The 18,060-nt window shown below is 32.2% G+C and overlaps 1 protein-coding gene across 1 annotated transcript in view; it reads right to left on the bottom strand.

Moving 5' to 3' along the window:
• The window catches only part of TSGA10_1 (testis specific 10), an 88,561-nt gene extending 71,239 nt beyond the window's left edge, over window positions 1–17,322 (bottom strand). Inside the window, exons 1-3 of the mRNA XM_035733114.2 lie at window positions 17,172–17,322; window positions 8,297–8,505; window positions 7,474–7,658 (exon numbers count right to left, since the gene is read on the bottom strand). Of these exons, the coding sequence (XP_035589570.1) occupies window positions 7,474–7,658; window positions 8,297–8,483 (372 nt within the window). The 5' untranslated portion in view covers window positions 8,484–8,505; window positions 17,172–17,322. The remainder of the gene's footprint in view (window positions 1–7,473; window positions 7,659–8,296; window positions 8,506–17,171) is intronic.
• Window positions 17,323–18,060: the final 738 nt, after the last annotated feature.

Consider the following 18,060-nt stretch of genomic DNA (forward strand, 5'->3'; position numbering starts at 1 on the left):
GTGGATGAATTGTAGAAATGGTGAAATTTCTTTATTATTTTTATTTATTTTATTGATTACCATGACAACTATGCAATATATTACTTAAAGTATTTTCCTGTTTTTTGCTATTCCATCTTCTGTTCTATCCCTTAATGTAGGCAAATGCATATAGATCAAAATGATATGTAGATTTTTTTGACTAAAGTTGATATGAAAATGAAGACTACAGAGATGTCACCATAGTGAATGGGTTGACGGAATATATATATATATATATATATATATATATATCCAAACAAGAAAATAATCTCGAAAAGAATTTAACGGAGAGAATTTTCTTTTCAACGAAATCATTTACTGAAGTTACACATTCGTATTTATAGTTGTTTGATAAATATATGAGCATGGGGGTTTATGGAGATTGTAGTAATTTTTCTAATAGTTGAATTCATGAGTCGATTTAAGCTGAACCACCATTGAAATCCTGGAAGCACTGAATTGTCGTTTCGTCCTAATATGAGAGGTCGGGATCAGCAGAGTCCAATCTTTGTCAGGTAGAGGTAGGCATCTACCTCAGACAATGGATAAATGGTTGCACAAGATTATGGATCGATTGAAGTTAGACATTAACACCGCTGGATACCGACTCAGTCGTCTAGAGGTTAAACGTCCGCACGCAAGACCGAAGGTCCTGCGTCCGAGTCCCACATGCGCGATCGTGGATGAGCACTGCTGAGGAGTCCCATACCAGAGTAAAACGGCCGTCTAATTCTTCTAGGTTTTCAATAATGGTCTAGCTTAGATCAACTTATGAATTAGACCACTAAATAAATATATGTCTATGGAGAGATAAAAAGATAGGGGAATGAAAATAAGTTTCAGGTCGGGATTATAAATGATAATTGTCAACTTGACATATGCAAACAAGAGTGTGAAACACAAAGTTAATAATAACAATTGAATAATAATCACTATTGGATTGTGGAGATTGTTGACTATTTATTGAGATTATGAACCGTTCAATGTTGGACCGCCAATAAAAATCTGAAAGCACTGGATAGTTGTTTTATCCTAACATGAGATTCCTCAACAGTGAGCATTTACTAACCCGCATATATGACTCAAACATATGCTATTCGATCTCGTGCAAACGTTTAATCCCTAGACCAGTTAACCAGCATCCAACAGTGTTAGTATCTAACTACAATCAATCTAAATATTGATCTCAATCGGGGAAATAATCATGAAAAATTTTTAAGGGATAAACATATATCTATGAAATAACTATGACTATAAATATACAGCTGAAGTAAATGATTTTGTCGTAAAGAAAACTTTCTTCATTGAATTCTCTTTACAATTGATTACTTGAATTATCTAAAGAAGATAATCATCCAAAAAAATTAATAAATTCAGAAAACTACATCTAAGTGAACAACATTTTTCAATATTTGCATAAAATGTTAACTTAGTTTCTTTATTTAAAAAAAGGTATCTTTTTCAGTAATGTACAATTTAGCCCATGTTTAATCGGAATTAGCCATTAGGTTACCAAGTTACTGTAGCTAGAATCAATTAGTCATGTGTTGTTGTTGTGTTTTTTTTTATTTACTGTTACTAATAGTTACATAAACGTTTAATTCTAAACGTTTGCTAACATGAAATAAATATACATTTTCCTGGTTAAATTGTATGAGTCAACAATGAAATGAGGTAACACGTTGATGTATAGGCTAAAATCGTTGGTTAAATGATTCCTTTCAAATTAACGGCTGATTGATTAGTTGATATTGATTATCTGATGAATATTTATTGTGAATATTGGTTTCTAATGTTGCGTGATATTAGTAGGCTGATAATTAGATGAAAGTATATGATAGATATGAAACGATCAAGATCATTAAAATTGCTTTCGAGCTTATGAGCTAGATTTAATAATGAATGACTTTTAACTTATATCATCTAAAACGAGTAGTAGATATACTTTTGTATAATGTACAGAAAGTTTAAAATAACAATGGAAAATTGTTTGTTACTATCAGAGGGTAGAAAGTTTAGTGTTGATCATATCATATGGTCAATTCTTCCAGTTGTAGATTGCGTATAACACATATATCAATCCTATCTCTAAATCCTAATCTTAAATGTCTATGCCTAAATGTCATAATCTTAACTTGTACCAAAAATAATGCGATGACTCCTAAAAATCTATTTAGGTAATTATAGGAGTTTGAGAGGATCAATTATTTATTTCCATATGGACGAATTGTAGTGATTTTGTGATTTACTGACAGAACAATCTATTACAGACTCTAATAGCTTCATTAATTATATAAAATATATTCACCCTTCCTAATATTATTACCTATTTTCTATTGAATGTTTATTGACAAGAGCTGTTTTTAAGTGGCCAAGAAATGGCCAAAATACATTACTGTTGTTCTAAGCTTATTCATAAACAAAACCCTTACTAAATGCATTAGCATGAATAAATTTTCATTTAAATTAACAATATTACGTAACTATATTTTTGCAAAAACGAAGATGGTAAAACTATTGATCAACTTCTCATGACCACTAAAATATAACAGGATTCTTTATTTCTGTTGAGGAACACCTTTAACTTATACTGACTCTATATTGATTGGCTGGAAAGCTACTTTAGAATCATTTTAAGGATCGCTGAAGCTCATTTCCCATACCGTACTGTAATCAGCAATCAATGTTAATCTGTCATAAAAATCCATATTTAACTAATACAAGTTACTTAACCTATTTAGTAGAGTCCTTTTTTCACTACTGATTATGGCTTCGAGATAGACTCTTCGAATTTTTAGTGAAGTTGTGTAAAACCAGTAACATCAAGAGTAAAACTAAAACTCATTGATAATATTATGTGATCCTTGTGTTATTCACTGAAGTTGTTAAATATATTCGATAGAATTTTATCTTTGAGACTCTATGATATCATACTCTTCACTAAACTTGAAAGCTTTGATTTTGATCACATATGGGTTCTTCTGTAAAATCTGCTGAAGCTTTTTGGAGATCCTTTGTTAGGTGATCAATATAGTGAAAATCTTTATCAAAACCAGTCAGATTAATTAAATAACCAATTTATACAGAATTATCCCATATTAGTGAACAAATCTAGCCATTAAAGTTTACTTGTAACATGATTTTAGCGTGTATGTTTAGTCAGAGTGATGATGTTTCTGATTGGAGTAATGGTGAGACTTTAATTTATGGACGACCTTTGATCGACGCTTAAATGACCTTCAGAATATCCACCTACTAACTAGAACTAAATGATGGTTATAAATCAAAATGAGGAATTAGAATTATGATTTACAGTTGATGGTTAAGGTTAGGAATTAGATTTAAGGTTTTCATCACGAACGGACATCAGCTATAATGTCAAAACGTTATTTATCGCCAAACGGATGAATGAATTTCGCGGCGAAATTCAAAACCTCTTATCCTAAATCTGATTGGTTCGTCCATAAATTACAGTCTCTCCGAAGTAGTTTTTTTGATTGAAAAACTGGGAAAACTTTAGTTTATACGCTGATTAACAAAAATATTTAATAATATCTAGTACTAAAAATAGAGTTTATCGACTTTTACAAGAAACAGTCAACGAGTCCGGTGATTATTTTAAAAATATTTCATTAACAATCTAGGTAGAAATTATAAATATTTTTGTTACCGGTGAAATTTGTCTAGTTAGATACAAACAGGAAATGGGTGGTAAGAAATAATAAACATGGTGTTAACTGTTATCTTATTGACTTAATAATAATAATAATAATAATAATAATAATATCCGTTATTACAAAAAATGTAAAGTCTGGTAAAAACGTACAATGACTTAAACTGCCATACCACATCATTACGAACAGATATAATTAACGAGATGTATGGAAAAGAAATCACTATAACATAGTGTCAGTGATAGTGAGGAAGCCTGAACATTACAAATATGGTAGGGAAAAAGACTATGAAAAGACATGATTAAGATCGACTTTTAATGACTTCGTGGACTGACTTCCTCCAGCTTTCTTCCGTCCTACTTCTACACCAACAAACATAACTCGTTGAGGTAGTCGGTTGTTAGACATGAGTAACACGTGTGTCCTAACTACCTTAGTCATTAAATGTGACAAGGTAATGATCATTTATTGAAATGAAATAAATTCAACATTCAGGTAGCCTTTCAATGTCTACGGCTATCTTATCAAAATCATATCATTTAGAATACCTTAATTAGTAATAAACGCTACTAATTATCTTGATAGATTTACAATTCATTTTCAATGTATGGTTATTATGAATTGTATAGAATTTCGGTTTTTCACGGTCTTGGTTATTTTAATCTTAAATTTCCACCAAAGGTTGACATCATTCAGCTAATTACTCAACGTAAGGGAGAAATAAAAATCTATTTTACATGATACTGAAACTTTCTACTAATATACGTTCATATATCTTAAGCTGAATAAACTCAATATCGTCAGGAGATATGGTGATGATTCTGACATAGGACAAATAAAGAAAACTCTGCTTGAAAACTAAAAGGTTAGACTTTCTAGAGTTTATTCAGTTTGGTATCTGACATAAATCAATTCAGAAATAATCATGAAACATATCTTTGATCATATTTGTGAGATGACATTGGATTTTTGCTTTTTTTATGTACACAAATATGTACACCATAACAGGAAATAAAATCTCCTCCTGTAGCTCTTAAAGGGTTACTGCCGGTCCCAGGACTGGGTAAAAGAGGATGATTTGGCATCGGGTCAGCAACCCCATCACATCGAAAACAACCCTGAGAAAAAAAGACCAACCAGAATAAACAAATTAAACTATTTAAACTCTGCCCTCAGAGTTGGCCTATGCTTCTTCTCGAGGAGTAACAAGTGTATGTTAGTAACAGGAAATAAAACCATTAATAACTTAACAATAGATATATACTCTTTGTTATATCCCAATGAGGGAAAATTGTATTTCTAACGTTTCGCGACCTAATGTAAGTTGTTTCTTCAGAGTAAACAACATTGATCGAGTCTATCATTAAGGAATCAAATATAATCATTTATGTCCAGAATAATAAATCTGTGTAGTGAATGGTTAGGTAAGGATGAAAATAAAGGTCAAAAACTCCTTAGTTTTATGAAAAACACACACCTATGTTTAAGTTCTAATGATGATTAGGAGTATTTGAATTATAGTACGAACTAAGAATCCCAGAAATAACGTAACCGGATCAAGAAGTACCAGAAAAGCACGAACGATTGTACTGTATTTGGAATTCGAAATCAAGCATTCAACAAGTACAAAGGAATCATTAGTTCATTCAAACACCACAGCTCTCTGTTTAATTCTGTCTTTATTTCTAAGATTTAGTTCTAGTATACCGTATAATTATTACTGGATATCTAGATTTTGATTAACATTGAAAACCGGTTGGATTGTGTTATGAATTCAACTATTTTAGATCACTAATTAGAAATATTTGATTACAGAGTCCACTTATAACTAGTTGGCTTTGTGCCTGGGACCATTAACTTTCTCTTTAACCGAAAACACACTGAAATCGTAACTACTATTCTTCCACTCATCACCTTCCATCCATAATTACAGATCGGAAGACAGAAATGGCTAGCAGATTCGTCGTCTTTTATCATATCATCCTGCGTCAAAAACTCATAGGAATGATGATATGATGAGAAGAAAAATCAATTTTCGATCGATTTACTCATTATGTGTTTTATCCAACATTACTTCCATTTTGACTAAATGCGGTGATTATTCAGTGTAGTAGTTGTTTTATCGTATGATATTTTATCCTGTATAATATACGATATTCAAGTATTCAATTGACATGAACTATGTGATTTGTTATAACTGAGTATTTTCCATATATGTGATTTCATCCTAATTATTAATCAAAATGGGTGAACAATCAATATATAAATGAGTTTATTTTCCACTAGGGTCGTCATCGTGTTTCGCGGTTAATAAATCTTCACTTAGACCAGCCTTTGTGTTCTTACTTTCGCGTCATGGGAATTGTGGAGGTCCCTCGTTCCGAGTATGAGTGCTAAGCGTTTCCGACATAACAATCAGCGACGACCAGATGTAACAAGTAGCATTCAACTGACAAGTTATAACAAATGGGTACATCAGTTACATAACCACAGCACACCACAAATAAGACATCATAGTGTGTACATAGCTAGATCATATTTGATATTAAAATGTGCACTAAGTCTTCAGTTAATTAAGGAACGGCAAAATATATAGCAACAGTTAGTGAGTGAACTGAAAAATACTTAAAATTAAGTGGTTAATACATATACAGTAAAAATATGTATATATAATAGACCTCTGTATCATAGTTCTAAAAATTATATCTCTCAATTATTCACTAAGATCTAACTAATTAGTACTTACTAATGTCTCATGATTGATTACAATATTTTATGTAGTTTGACAAGATATCAACTGTAAGTAATACATATCAATTATAATATCTCTAATTGTAACTAAAAAGGATATAAGTCTCGACTGTTAACAGTATTATGGAGTTCCTTTAACTCTGGATATATGTCTAAGGGATATATACAATCAAGGAATATAGTGAAGTAGAAAATAGAAGCTTTCTATAGTTCTTAGTTACTCAACATTAAATTTAGTATATCACAAATTGGAGATCATTTGATATGATGGCCTCATCCCGAATATGATAGAGTTCTTCATAAATTAGACAGAATGAATTCAGCTATTGATTAAAAACTAATTTGATTTTATAACCCAGTCTCAATTAAGGATTACAAACAGTTCTATTAACTTGTTCGTAATATAGTTAAAATATATTGATCAACAAATGTAAAAATCTAGTAGAGACTTCTATATTTAAGAAACATGCACATGTCTTATTAACTTTGTCTAAATATTGGAAAGGAATATACCCATATGAATAGTTAACTTATTGATAATTAAATAATAATAAAAATATTCAAGAATCCTGAAAAGAGTGATAACCTTAGTGAAAAAGCCATCTGAATGATAATTTATTTGTATTAGTTGTTTGAATCTTCTCATCGATTCTTAGGATTGCAATTATCTGCACAAGCCAGTGGCTATCTGAACCCAGTAGCTAAGTCGATAACGCGATGGCGTCTGAATCGAACGATATTAGGTTCGAGTTCCAGAGTTAACATCAATTCTGGGATAAAGGTATGTCTAAGTGACCAGTCCCAAATAGAACAAAACATGCATCCTAGATTCAACTTTTAGCCACTATCCATTTTTGCTTATCTGAATGGTAACCCATTCATCCATGCAATCACAAGACTCAAGTAATGATCAAACCTCAGTATGACAATTCGTCCAACCACCGCTTGTTATTGTCTATACTGGTTAGTTTTTCTCGTACAGAAAAAGATACACTTAGATACACAAGAAAAGTCTACCATCACTGACCATATTTAATTTTTGAATTTCTTTTTCTGCTTCCATTTTCAATCGAACAGCATCATCAAGTTGAATACGAAGACGTTTAGTTTCTTCTTCAATTAAATCAATTTCATGTCGACGTTCATCCTTCAATGTTAAATTTACTTTACTCAATTGACATAATTCTTCAACTAAAGCTTTATTATGGTTTTCTTAATTCAGAGAAAATAAAATAAACAAATACTATGATAGTCAATTTTGTTTAATAAAAATTAGTAAGGAAAACTTTAATAGTATGAAAAATATTGGCATTAAAAAGATCATCTGGTTAATTTTCTTTCTGCAGATTAGAATTTAACTAACTAATAGAGTGTACAATAATTAGATCTTAAAAGTCATTGATATGATCTACCGTATGATTTGACTACTGACAAGTAAAAACTGTATCAAGTAAGGATACATTTTCTAACATCTGAATTAACTTGAGATTCTGGCCTATCTGATATTCATCAGAATAGATTAACTTCACTGGTTGCCTAATTTAGTTTCCTATAATTCATTTTCTCAGGAATGAGAGTGAATAAACTCTTGATTCGGTTAGCCAATAAAAGCCTTCTACTCATATTTGGTTTTCTCGCTCATGCAGCTTGCCAAGACACACATATGGGAAACGCACAAAAAGTAGCAAACACTGACGACCGCCTAATATCCAAAAACGTTAGATATATTGAAGTGGATTCCTATGACCTCTGCTATATGAATAAAATGAGTTCCACAGTAACGAGGTCAGACGAGATGAATCAATTTTTTTTCTCTAAATAGTAATTAATTACTCTACCAAAATACTTACCTAAATCTCTTTCATTTCTTCTACCGACAGTAATTTGATCTTCTGTAATTGCTAATTTTTCAATTAAACTTTTATTCTGTGTTGAAAGTCGATCAATTTCATTATTTAGTTCACCAATTAATTTATTATATTCTTTACGTGCTATATTGTTTTTTGGCGTACTTTTTTCCAAACATACAGTTGGCATAATTTCATGTATTTATTCTCTTCTAAAAATAGAATAAATAGTAAGAAATTAAAGGAATAGAAAAAGTGTATTTATAGTTATTGTAAATATTATTATTGTTAAAATGATGACTTGACCCTTTTATTCCATACACACGAGAAAATGAATGTCAAGACAATCATTGTGACAGCAGCCTCTGCTGCAGTAGACCTCAACATACACAAAGGAAAGAGCAAGATCCTCAAATACAACACAGACAACACAAACCCAATCATATTTGATGGAGAAGCTCTGGAAGAGGTGGAACCATTCACGTACCTGGGAAGCATCATCGATGAACAAGGAGGATTCGATGCAGACGTAAATGTGAGGATTGGCAAAGTAACGGAAGCATTCCTACAATTGAAGAACATATGGAACTCAAAACAACTGTCAACCAATATCAAAGTCAGAATCGTTAATACGATCGTCAAGACAGTTCTATTGTATGAAGATGAAACTCGGAGAACTACAACAACCATCATCAAGAAGGTAAAAGTATTTATAAACAGTTGTATGCGCAAGATACTGAATGTCTGTTGGTCGGATACGATCAACAACAGCCTACTGTGGGAGAGAACAAACCAGCTTCCAACTGAAGTGGAAATTAGGAAAAGATGATGGAGATGAATAGGACATACATTACGCAAATCATTGAACTGCATCACAAAGTAAACATCAACTTCGAATCCTGAAGGGGAACGAGAAAGTGGAAGGTCAAACAACACAGTGAGTCGAGAATTTGAAGCAGACATGAAAAGGATGAATAGCAAATGGAAACAACTGGATAGGATAGCTCAGAACAGAGATGGGTGGGAATGCTGGTGTGTAGCCTATGCTCCTTCGCGAGGGGTAACAGGCGTAAGTAAGTAAAATATTATTCAGAATTTTAACATTTCTTCATGATTATTGTCATCATAAACTGATGTCGGATGGAAAGGATTTTGTAAAATAATCTGTTTTACTTCAATATGGAAAATTTTATCACTGATTAATTTTATAAACTGATTGCAACTGAGTGTATGGACTAGTGGGTTCTCTCACTCAGTGGACTAAATGTATCATCGACACTAAAATTCGTGATCTTAAGGAACACATTTAACAGTTGGTACATTCTAACTGGATCCTACTGAGGAGTATACATCTTTAAACTTACTTTCAATGAAACTTAAAATGTTCCAGTTTTACGATTGATATCACTTTTTTACGTCCACAGTTACAACTTCAACTAGTTTGTGAGATATAAATAATCAATAAACGAGTTGAATAGGACAATTTGAATATATACCAAACATGATGTTTCCCTATACTATTTTATTTCTAAATTGAATACAAGATACAATTACTAACTGGAATACAAAAAAAAATCTCGTTATCACTGAATGTTCCATATTATTTTTGAATACTAAAAATACATCTATTCTAGCATCTCAATGATCTTTAATTCAAAAATTTGTGTTTGCCCAAAGAAGTTAGACAGAATGTTCATTTAATTATCGTCAAAAAAATTAATTAAGAAACTAAAAAACTGTTAAGATCACCTAGTTTTTTTTCTTTTGAAATTCAATTTAAAATGAATGTGTACAGTTTTACTATGGTAATTTCTTCAAATAATTAACACCTTAGTAACCTTGGTTAGGGTGTTACAGTGACATATATATGTGTAACATGTACGAAATGATTCAAATGAATCAATCAGATTTCGGTGCGAAACTCGGTCTGACATTACAACTAATCTCAGTTCTTGATGAACACCTTGATAATTCAAACATTAAAATTTGCTATTCATGTTATGATTTTATTACTGGTTTGTTATATAACGTTTCATAACTAAACACTGTTTTCACGTTGGCTAAAATGTAGTTCAAGGTCTACCCTGTACTTTTCTTCTCATGTGATTTGTAATACATGTGTGAATATAGACTTTCTTAACTAATTCAAAAACATATAGATTATTCATAGAGCGTGATCCTAGTGATTCAGCACGTAAGCATAGATTTAAATCACATGATCATAAAAGATTTTTGCTCATTGTTAGGTAAGAAATATACGGCATTAATGTTCCAACTATTAGGAAACATGGCAGTGTATTTAATGACACAAACACCACAATGTAACCTATCCACATAAGACCCAGTAAACATACAAAAGTGCTTGATAGTGCGTATAGATTTTCAGTTGAGAATAATTCTTAATTATGCTATATATATAGTCATTATTTCTCCATCAATGACATAATGAGCTCCTTTCGTTATTGATTTCATATTTGTTCGCTTACTAAAAAGAAATAATCCGTAGTCGATGATGAGATAAAATGAATAGTAACACCTGTTTCTTTTCATCCATAGGGGTTAACTCTCTGATCTTGTAATGCATCTTGTGAAAAACACTTTGGACCTTGAAGAAAGTACCAATTGAGATGTATATGAATTATGCAGGCAAACTTATAATGTACTAGACATGGATTCTCAATTTCACTTCTAAACGGGTGACATTGTAATATTGTGGTTAGGAGCATTGAAATATGTTTATAACGAGAAGTTAATCGATTCGTATCAGTACACAAGCAATAAGAGATTCTGAAGTCTAATAACAGTCAATTCAATACTGGTCACCTTCAAAACTTGAAAGTACTGAGTTGATAACCTTCTCAATATACCATTTGGTTGATTCAAACTAATTGTAACAACTAAGTAGACTTAATGCGTTAGAAAAGGGGGGGTCATGAACTTACACTGCTGATAAGTCTCACATTAGGATGAAACAGTCATCCAGTGCTTACAGGTTTTGATTGGTAGTCCTTTCAATATCCATTCACAAATTAAACTATATTAATTTTTAGGTAAATTAGTGGTTGGAGATAGTGGGCAAGATATCTTCCAATCACCCTTACATTGCAACATAGTGCACACAATGTTTGGTCACTTAGAATAGAGCCCCCATTTTAACTTGGTCGATATAATTCGATTGGAAATATAGAAGGACTTGACATACATGCATTGGCCACTACTTAGTGATCAGTCAGTTGTAATTTGTAAGTGCTTGTATCTTGACGCTAGTATGAAATACTGCAATTGTTCATTAACTTTTGGTTCATGTGCATCCTGGGCAGATTGCCTCGATATTGCAACATATTGGCAGTATTAGAGTAAAGTTGTATAGTAGCTAACTTTCGAATCAAGAAAGAGAGTTTAATTCTATTTAATGGTGCTTAGCTGGATATACATTCATCCAAGTGCTGGTATTCACACAGGTACTCCAACACAATACCTTTCTCTTTAAACTTTAAGGGCATTATCCACTGGGCTAAAGATTTCATATAGTCATTTGCTTCTGGAATTTCATTTATAGGTTTTTATATCTTTCCGTAGATATTGAGGACTGAAATCGCTTAGTCCTACAGTGAGCATCCCTACTGGTATGAAGGTACATCCAGTTGACCAATAACAAACAGAGGAAAACAAGCATCCTAGATTCCACTGTTATTCACCACCCTACTTAATAGATTTATTAGGTAAAAAAACTGAAGTCAAAATTGTTTCACAGACTAGAAAGATTACATTCGTTTATTGGTTCAATTCGCACCAATGATTTTAAACATAACAGTACAATCGACCAATAAAAATGACGTAGTCTATCCAATTTCTAATCTGTATAATCGATATTGTTAGCCTCGCAGCTTATGGATGATTGCCGAAATAAAATAATGATCTTATAAGAGACATGTCAAACTAGAGCAGATATAAAAATGTAAGGCGGAATGAACAAACGTCTTGACCTAAATTGTATTCAGGCAATGACATCTCAAAAATTCGAAGCAAGTGTTTGAAGTTTCACAGGTTCTTAGTTGAGATCCTGTGGTTCAAATTTGTCAAGTCCAGTAAATTCAGTGTACAACAATACTGTCGTTTGATGACACAGGTAAGCAATTTTTGGCTACTTATTTGGCTGCTTTTACTAGTCACTGTATTCTACTAGAACTTCCTAAACTGCAAAAATATAGCTGACCATAACTCCTTAATAACCACTAATTCTCCAGGTTGGGGCCAGACTATTGTAATAACTACTTTCAGAATCCAAATCTGTTTGTTTATTCATAAACCACTGAAATATACATACCCTAACTAGATAAAAAATTATTAATTTACAAATATCTATAAACATCATTACTGTGTAAGCTGTGACTATACTCCATGATGAAAGTTATGCTTTATATCCAGAATACTTAAGTGTTAACGCTTCTGATTGGCTGGCGTATGTTCGACTCACGTGAAAAGACATCAGATTCGTCAATCATCTGTGCGCCTTGCTGAGAAATGTTAAAAACTTCGAATCCTCAGCCTAGATCCTTCTGCCAACTGCCTCCAAATGCTTGACATTTTAGGATTCTGTACAAACATGTTAGATAGTCAATCATATAAATGACTACCTTTAATAATTAGGGACGATGTAAGTTTTACTATCAAGATTTGACCTGATAGTTTCAAATAAACTGAGCATTCACATGACTTTTATAAAAACGAAAAAGTTACGTATTTGCAAAATACCGAATAAGTGGAAAATTGAATCAGAATATTGGTATTTTATTATCATATGATCGACATAGCTGTGTTTAAATCCCCTGGGAGCCCATATGCGATTGTTGCCGATCACTAGCGCAAGTAAAGTTTAAGGGTTGGTGGTAAGGTCGGTGACCCAAATATATAAAAAACAACCCCACTGAAAATACGCTAAACGGAATAAACTTTAGCCACTTAAACTCTGTCTTGGGTGTCAAAGATTCTCCATACGTAAAAGCTAAGACGCCTCATGGTGGATGCCGACATTCTGCGGAATTAACGAGAACTATGCCCCTCCTGACTCTCAAGCCAAAAATTAATATATTTACATGGAATGTCTAAGCAATGTGAGAGACAAGAAGGGTCATTCAAATAGCTGCAGACATGACAGGATAAAACATTGTTCTGCTTGGCATAAGTAAATATAATCTGAACGAAAAGTAACTCAAAAAGAGCTGTTATCGTATCTTAGTTATGAAGAAGAAAATGCACCACACACACAACGAGTAACAATGGTCATGTCTAAAGTACTTCAAAAAACTAGTAGGATGGGGAACCTGCCACATCAGGGTCACCAAAGCATTCTTTAAAACGAAGAAGGTGCAACGCGCCCACCAATTATGTCAACGAAGATGACGAAAACCAGTTTTATGAAGTGCTGCAGTTCATTTTCAGGAAAACGACCTGACCAAATGTCAAGGTCGTTATGAACGCTGGGTGTGAGTACATCATGCAGTGAAATGAACTGGAAGAATGGAGCGAGAATGGAGAGAAACTGGTAAGTCAATATGCTGTCAACAATATGGACATAACAGACACCACTTACACCAAAAAGCGCATACACAAAGCCGTATGTGTTTCACCGAACCAGATCTATCACATTTGCATAAGTAAAAATTTGAAAATTTCCATACCGTATTTAACAACAAATGGATGAGCAAATATAGTTCCGGAAAATCACCTAATGATGATCAAACTAGAACTCAAGCTAGAGAATCATTGAAAAGTTGGAGTAGCAGCACAACTAAATTTTAATCCAGCTGGCAAGTAATAAATCGTGACCGTCAAGGGAAACGGGGGAAAGTTAAACCAAAGAACACGACGTTGAAAACTGAAGGCGGAGATTAAGACCATGAAAACTACTTAGGAACAAGTGAAAAAAAGAGCACAGGATAGATCTGTTTGGAGATCTCTTACTGACCATCTATGACTCAAGAAGAGTAGCAGGTTTAATGGATTGATGTTAATTTTTTCAACCATGTATTTTATTTCAAACGATATTTAGACTCTATTTTGGATATTGTGAGCTAATCTTTTACTGACTATCTAATATTCTGCAATCAGATCTCTTTATGTTCAAATAATTCACGGTTCATATGTTTCTGCCTCACATTTGAAAGTTCTCAATGGTTAAACACTCTTAACTTCATATCGTAATGAATTTAATATCTTCCAAGTATAATAACAAACATGAAACTTCAACCATCAAGTCAGAATCTAATGACATATATTTTCGTAAACAAAGTTCAGCCATTTTGTAATTCAGTGTTTTCTTCTTTAACACTGACAACAATCTTGATGATCAGTTAATTTATATCCTAATGTCGTTTTTGTTCATTTCGTTAATTTCTAAACCAAGATTTCAACTACACTTTCATTTAAAAAGTCAAGTCAAACTATGTTTGAACATAATAAAAATTGTTCTTTATTCTCTGATTACTATCGGAAAAAAAATGTTTTTTTTAAGCTCTTATCAGTAAACATCTTGAAAATTGTTTAAATACTACTTATTAGTAGTCAATTAGTTATTTAATTTGACTTACAACTGATTGATTTTATTTCGATTTTTTGATTGAGATCGTGAACCGATTGATGTTAGAGCACTGTTGGAAACCTGGAAGCATTGGACGGCCGTTTCGTCCTATTGTGGGACTCCTCAGCAATGCACATTTTCGATCGCGCTCGCGGGATTCCAACCCAGGGCTTTCAGTCGCGCGTGCGAACGCTTAACCTACTGGACCACTGAGCCGGTATCCAATGGTGCTAATGTCTAACATCAACCAATCCACAAAATTATGCGACTATCTTCCATCGTAATTTTGAAACAACGTTTATTATAGAAGTGTAATATATCAAAAATTATTGTATAACTTTAATCTCTCTTCTAAAGTTGGGCATGTAGTTGTGACAAAACAACATTTAAGCTTATGAGACATTTTTGTAACAACGAAAAATAATGAATGCAAATGAGTCGAGCAATTAAAAACTAATAAATGAAGAGCTGAATGGTATTGATCAGTTCCGACTAACTTTTCTAATATTATTGTACTGTAAGTGAAAGTAACACTGTATTCAAGTTATATCAAGTTTATTTAAAAATTTAGATATTTGAGACAAATGGTTAATCTTTTGTAAAATCGAATAAATCCACGTCTTCAAGGGTGGTAGATAATGTATGATACAGACCACATTGATTTAATCATATAGGTAAACTGATTGGATGTATATTGAATAGAATAAACAGCTTGACGTACGTAGTCCAAAGTCTGTATGATTAAGATATTTAGAAGAATCTATCATTTATAAGTAACCATTGACAGTTTTCTTGAGTCATAACATCGATGGAATTTTAATGAACAGGCTCTAAGGTGAATGAATAACTAACTAGCATATACTTATTTGTCAGTGTGATTGATTCAGATTTCTATCACAGATGATCTTCGATTATTGATTCCTGTCACTCCAAGTTACCTGAACAGGAAGTTTAAAATCTCTCGATGCGAATCAAACTAAAAGTTACTAACTTGCTAGATTTTCATCATATCACCGCACAATTAACTTCAGGTATCTCATGACTCAATCCTACTGGGATTACTAGACTTAGACTGTAGTTCATAATGTTGGTCTTTACTCTACATAATGAGTTCCAAATTGAAAATGACTTTATATTAATTACAGTTATCAATACGCTTTCGAAAGTATTTGGTTTTCGGCCACAGGATTTTCAAGAATCTTGAGAACTTTCATAGAATGTCCTATGGGAATATATATTCTGGGTAACTTATATTGCAAGCGATTTTCGATCTGACAATTATAATTGTAACATTTATTTAGCTAACCAAAAATTTTGCAGTAAAAATAGAGACTCTTCAAAGTGTACCTAGTTTTTTTGAGAAGCTGGAAATGACATTCATACTGAAAGAATTATCAAAATAGATTATTTTTGATAAAGTTCTATCCATTCGGAAATCTTTCGCCTGCCAAAAACAATGATGATATTCTCTTGGAATGTGAAATAAACCCTGTGGTAACTGATAAGCATACAGTTGTACTGACCTACTTTTATCAAGAGAACGCGATTGATTTAATGGAAACAATCATTATTATAACCAATTGTACCAGTGATTGTTTTACTGTGCTCGTTTGTTTAACTGTGCTAAAGACAGCCATATTACTGCTCAATTATCTTTCGATTGTGACCTTACACGGGTTCGGTTACGCTCGGTGACCACGCTTGTACTCCTTTGGCACGATCTCGGTATCCTTTCGATACCACGAGATCGCCAACAAATACATCTCGACTACAGCCATCAACTGCCTTCTGATATTTGGCTTACGAGGGATTTTATCGGTTAACTGGCACGTAGTCTTCTTGTAGTGGTATTTATAGTCAAACGCTACTCGACACCACGCTACATAGTAATGTGTTTTTAAAACCATGTATGAAATGTCAGGAATAAATAAATCCAAAATACTATGTTTAATAAATTAAGAATACGATAAATAGGGTTGGCATATGTTTTAAACTGTCAACATTATTTCTAAAACGTCACCTAGTAGGTCTCCATCCTCTGTCAGTATTCAGTTTAACTATTAATAACATGACTAATCTACTGTAAATACTCGTCCTGTAAATTGTTGAATTATAATTCGAAATAAATGAACGAACAAAACCTTTCATTAAATATAGAAGTACTTTGACTTATTCAAAATAAGTAACAATGATTTTTAAGAAATCTTCACATGAATGACTTGTTCATAGAAAAAATTAATGGAAATCAAATTGGAAGTAAAGAATCTTTGCAACACAAATTCGATAGAATGAACTTACTTATAGATCGAATTAATATTATCACCGAGTCGATTCACTTGAACAAGACTTAGTAAAATCAAATAATAGCTCCTTTATGAAACGGTCATAAAGTGATTTTCTTAAACATCTGCCTTACAGAATAAAAAAAAATTCGAATGTTTTCATACAAACAACATATGAACCAATCAAATTACAGATTGTTGTTACTATTGACAACAAGTAAATTAACATTAAAAAGGAATTCAAAATTAATGAGTAATGTGATACGTAGACAATTCGATTTATTTAAGTTTATTATAAGATTGACCTTACAAATGGAAAGAATAACACGATATAATTCATAAAAATCCACATAATTAAAATACCCCCATTCCGATTTGTATATATTTTTAAGTAAACTGTATGTTTATTGGAAATATTGAACAACTAAATTGTTCAGTAGGAAACTAGCAAAATCAGTTGAGATAAGCAGAGTAAAATATGACTTGAATATAAAAAGCGGATTATTTAGAAATAAATAATTTGTATATACGTATGTTTGTTTATAAATGAAACCCCAGGATATATTTCGAATTTCAACAAATTTGACCTTGTCAAGCTTTTAACAAAACAATAATGTGCCTATCTAAAACACTTTTAAATAAATTATATGTATATATGTCGTTATATCCCGATGAGAATAATGAATGGGAACTTTTGGAACCCATTTATGGATCGATATTATACGTATATTTTTATCGTATAATTGTTAAGTAACTAAACTACTTATATTCGTGTTCCTCTTATCATAAGCTTCATTTTGACCTATGAACTGTCACTATACGATTTTCCATTCTTGAATTATTCCCTGTCTATTGATCACTACCGCCCACATTCACAACCACATTTGGCCAAATCTTGTACAAAT

The sequence above is a fragment of the Schistosoma haematobium genome, chromosome 2 (genome assembly GCF_000699445.3).
Source record: "Schistosoma haematobium chromosome 2, whole genome shotgun sequence".
NCBI classification, from domain to species: Eukaryota; Metazoa; Platyhelminthes; class Trematoda; order Strigeidida; family Schistosomatidae; genus Schistosoma; species Schistosoma haematobium.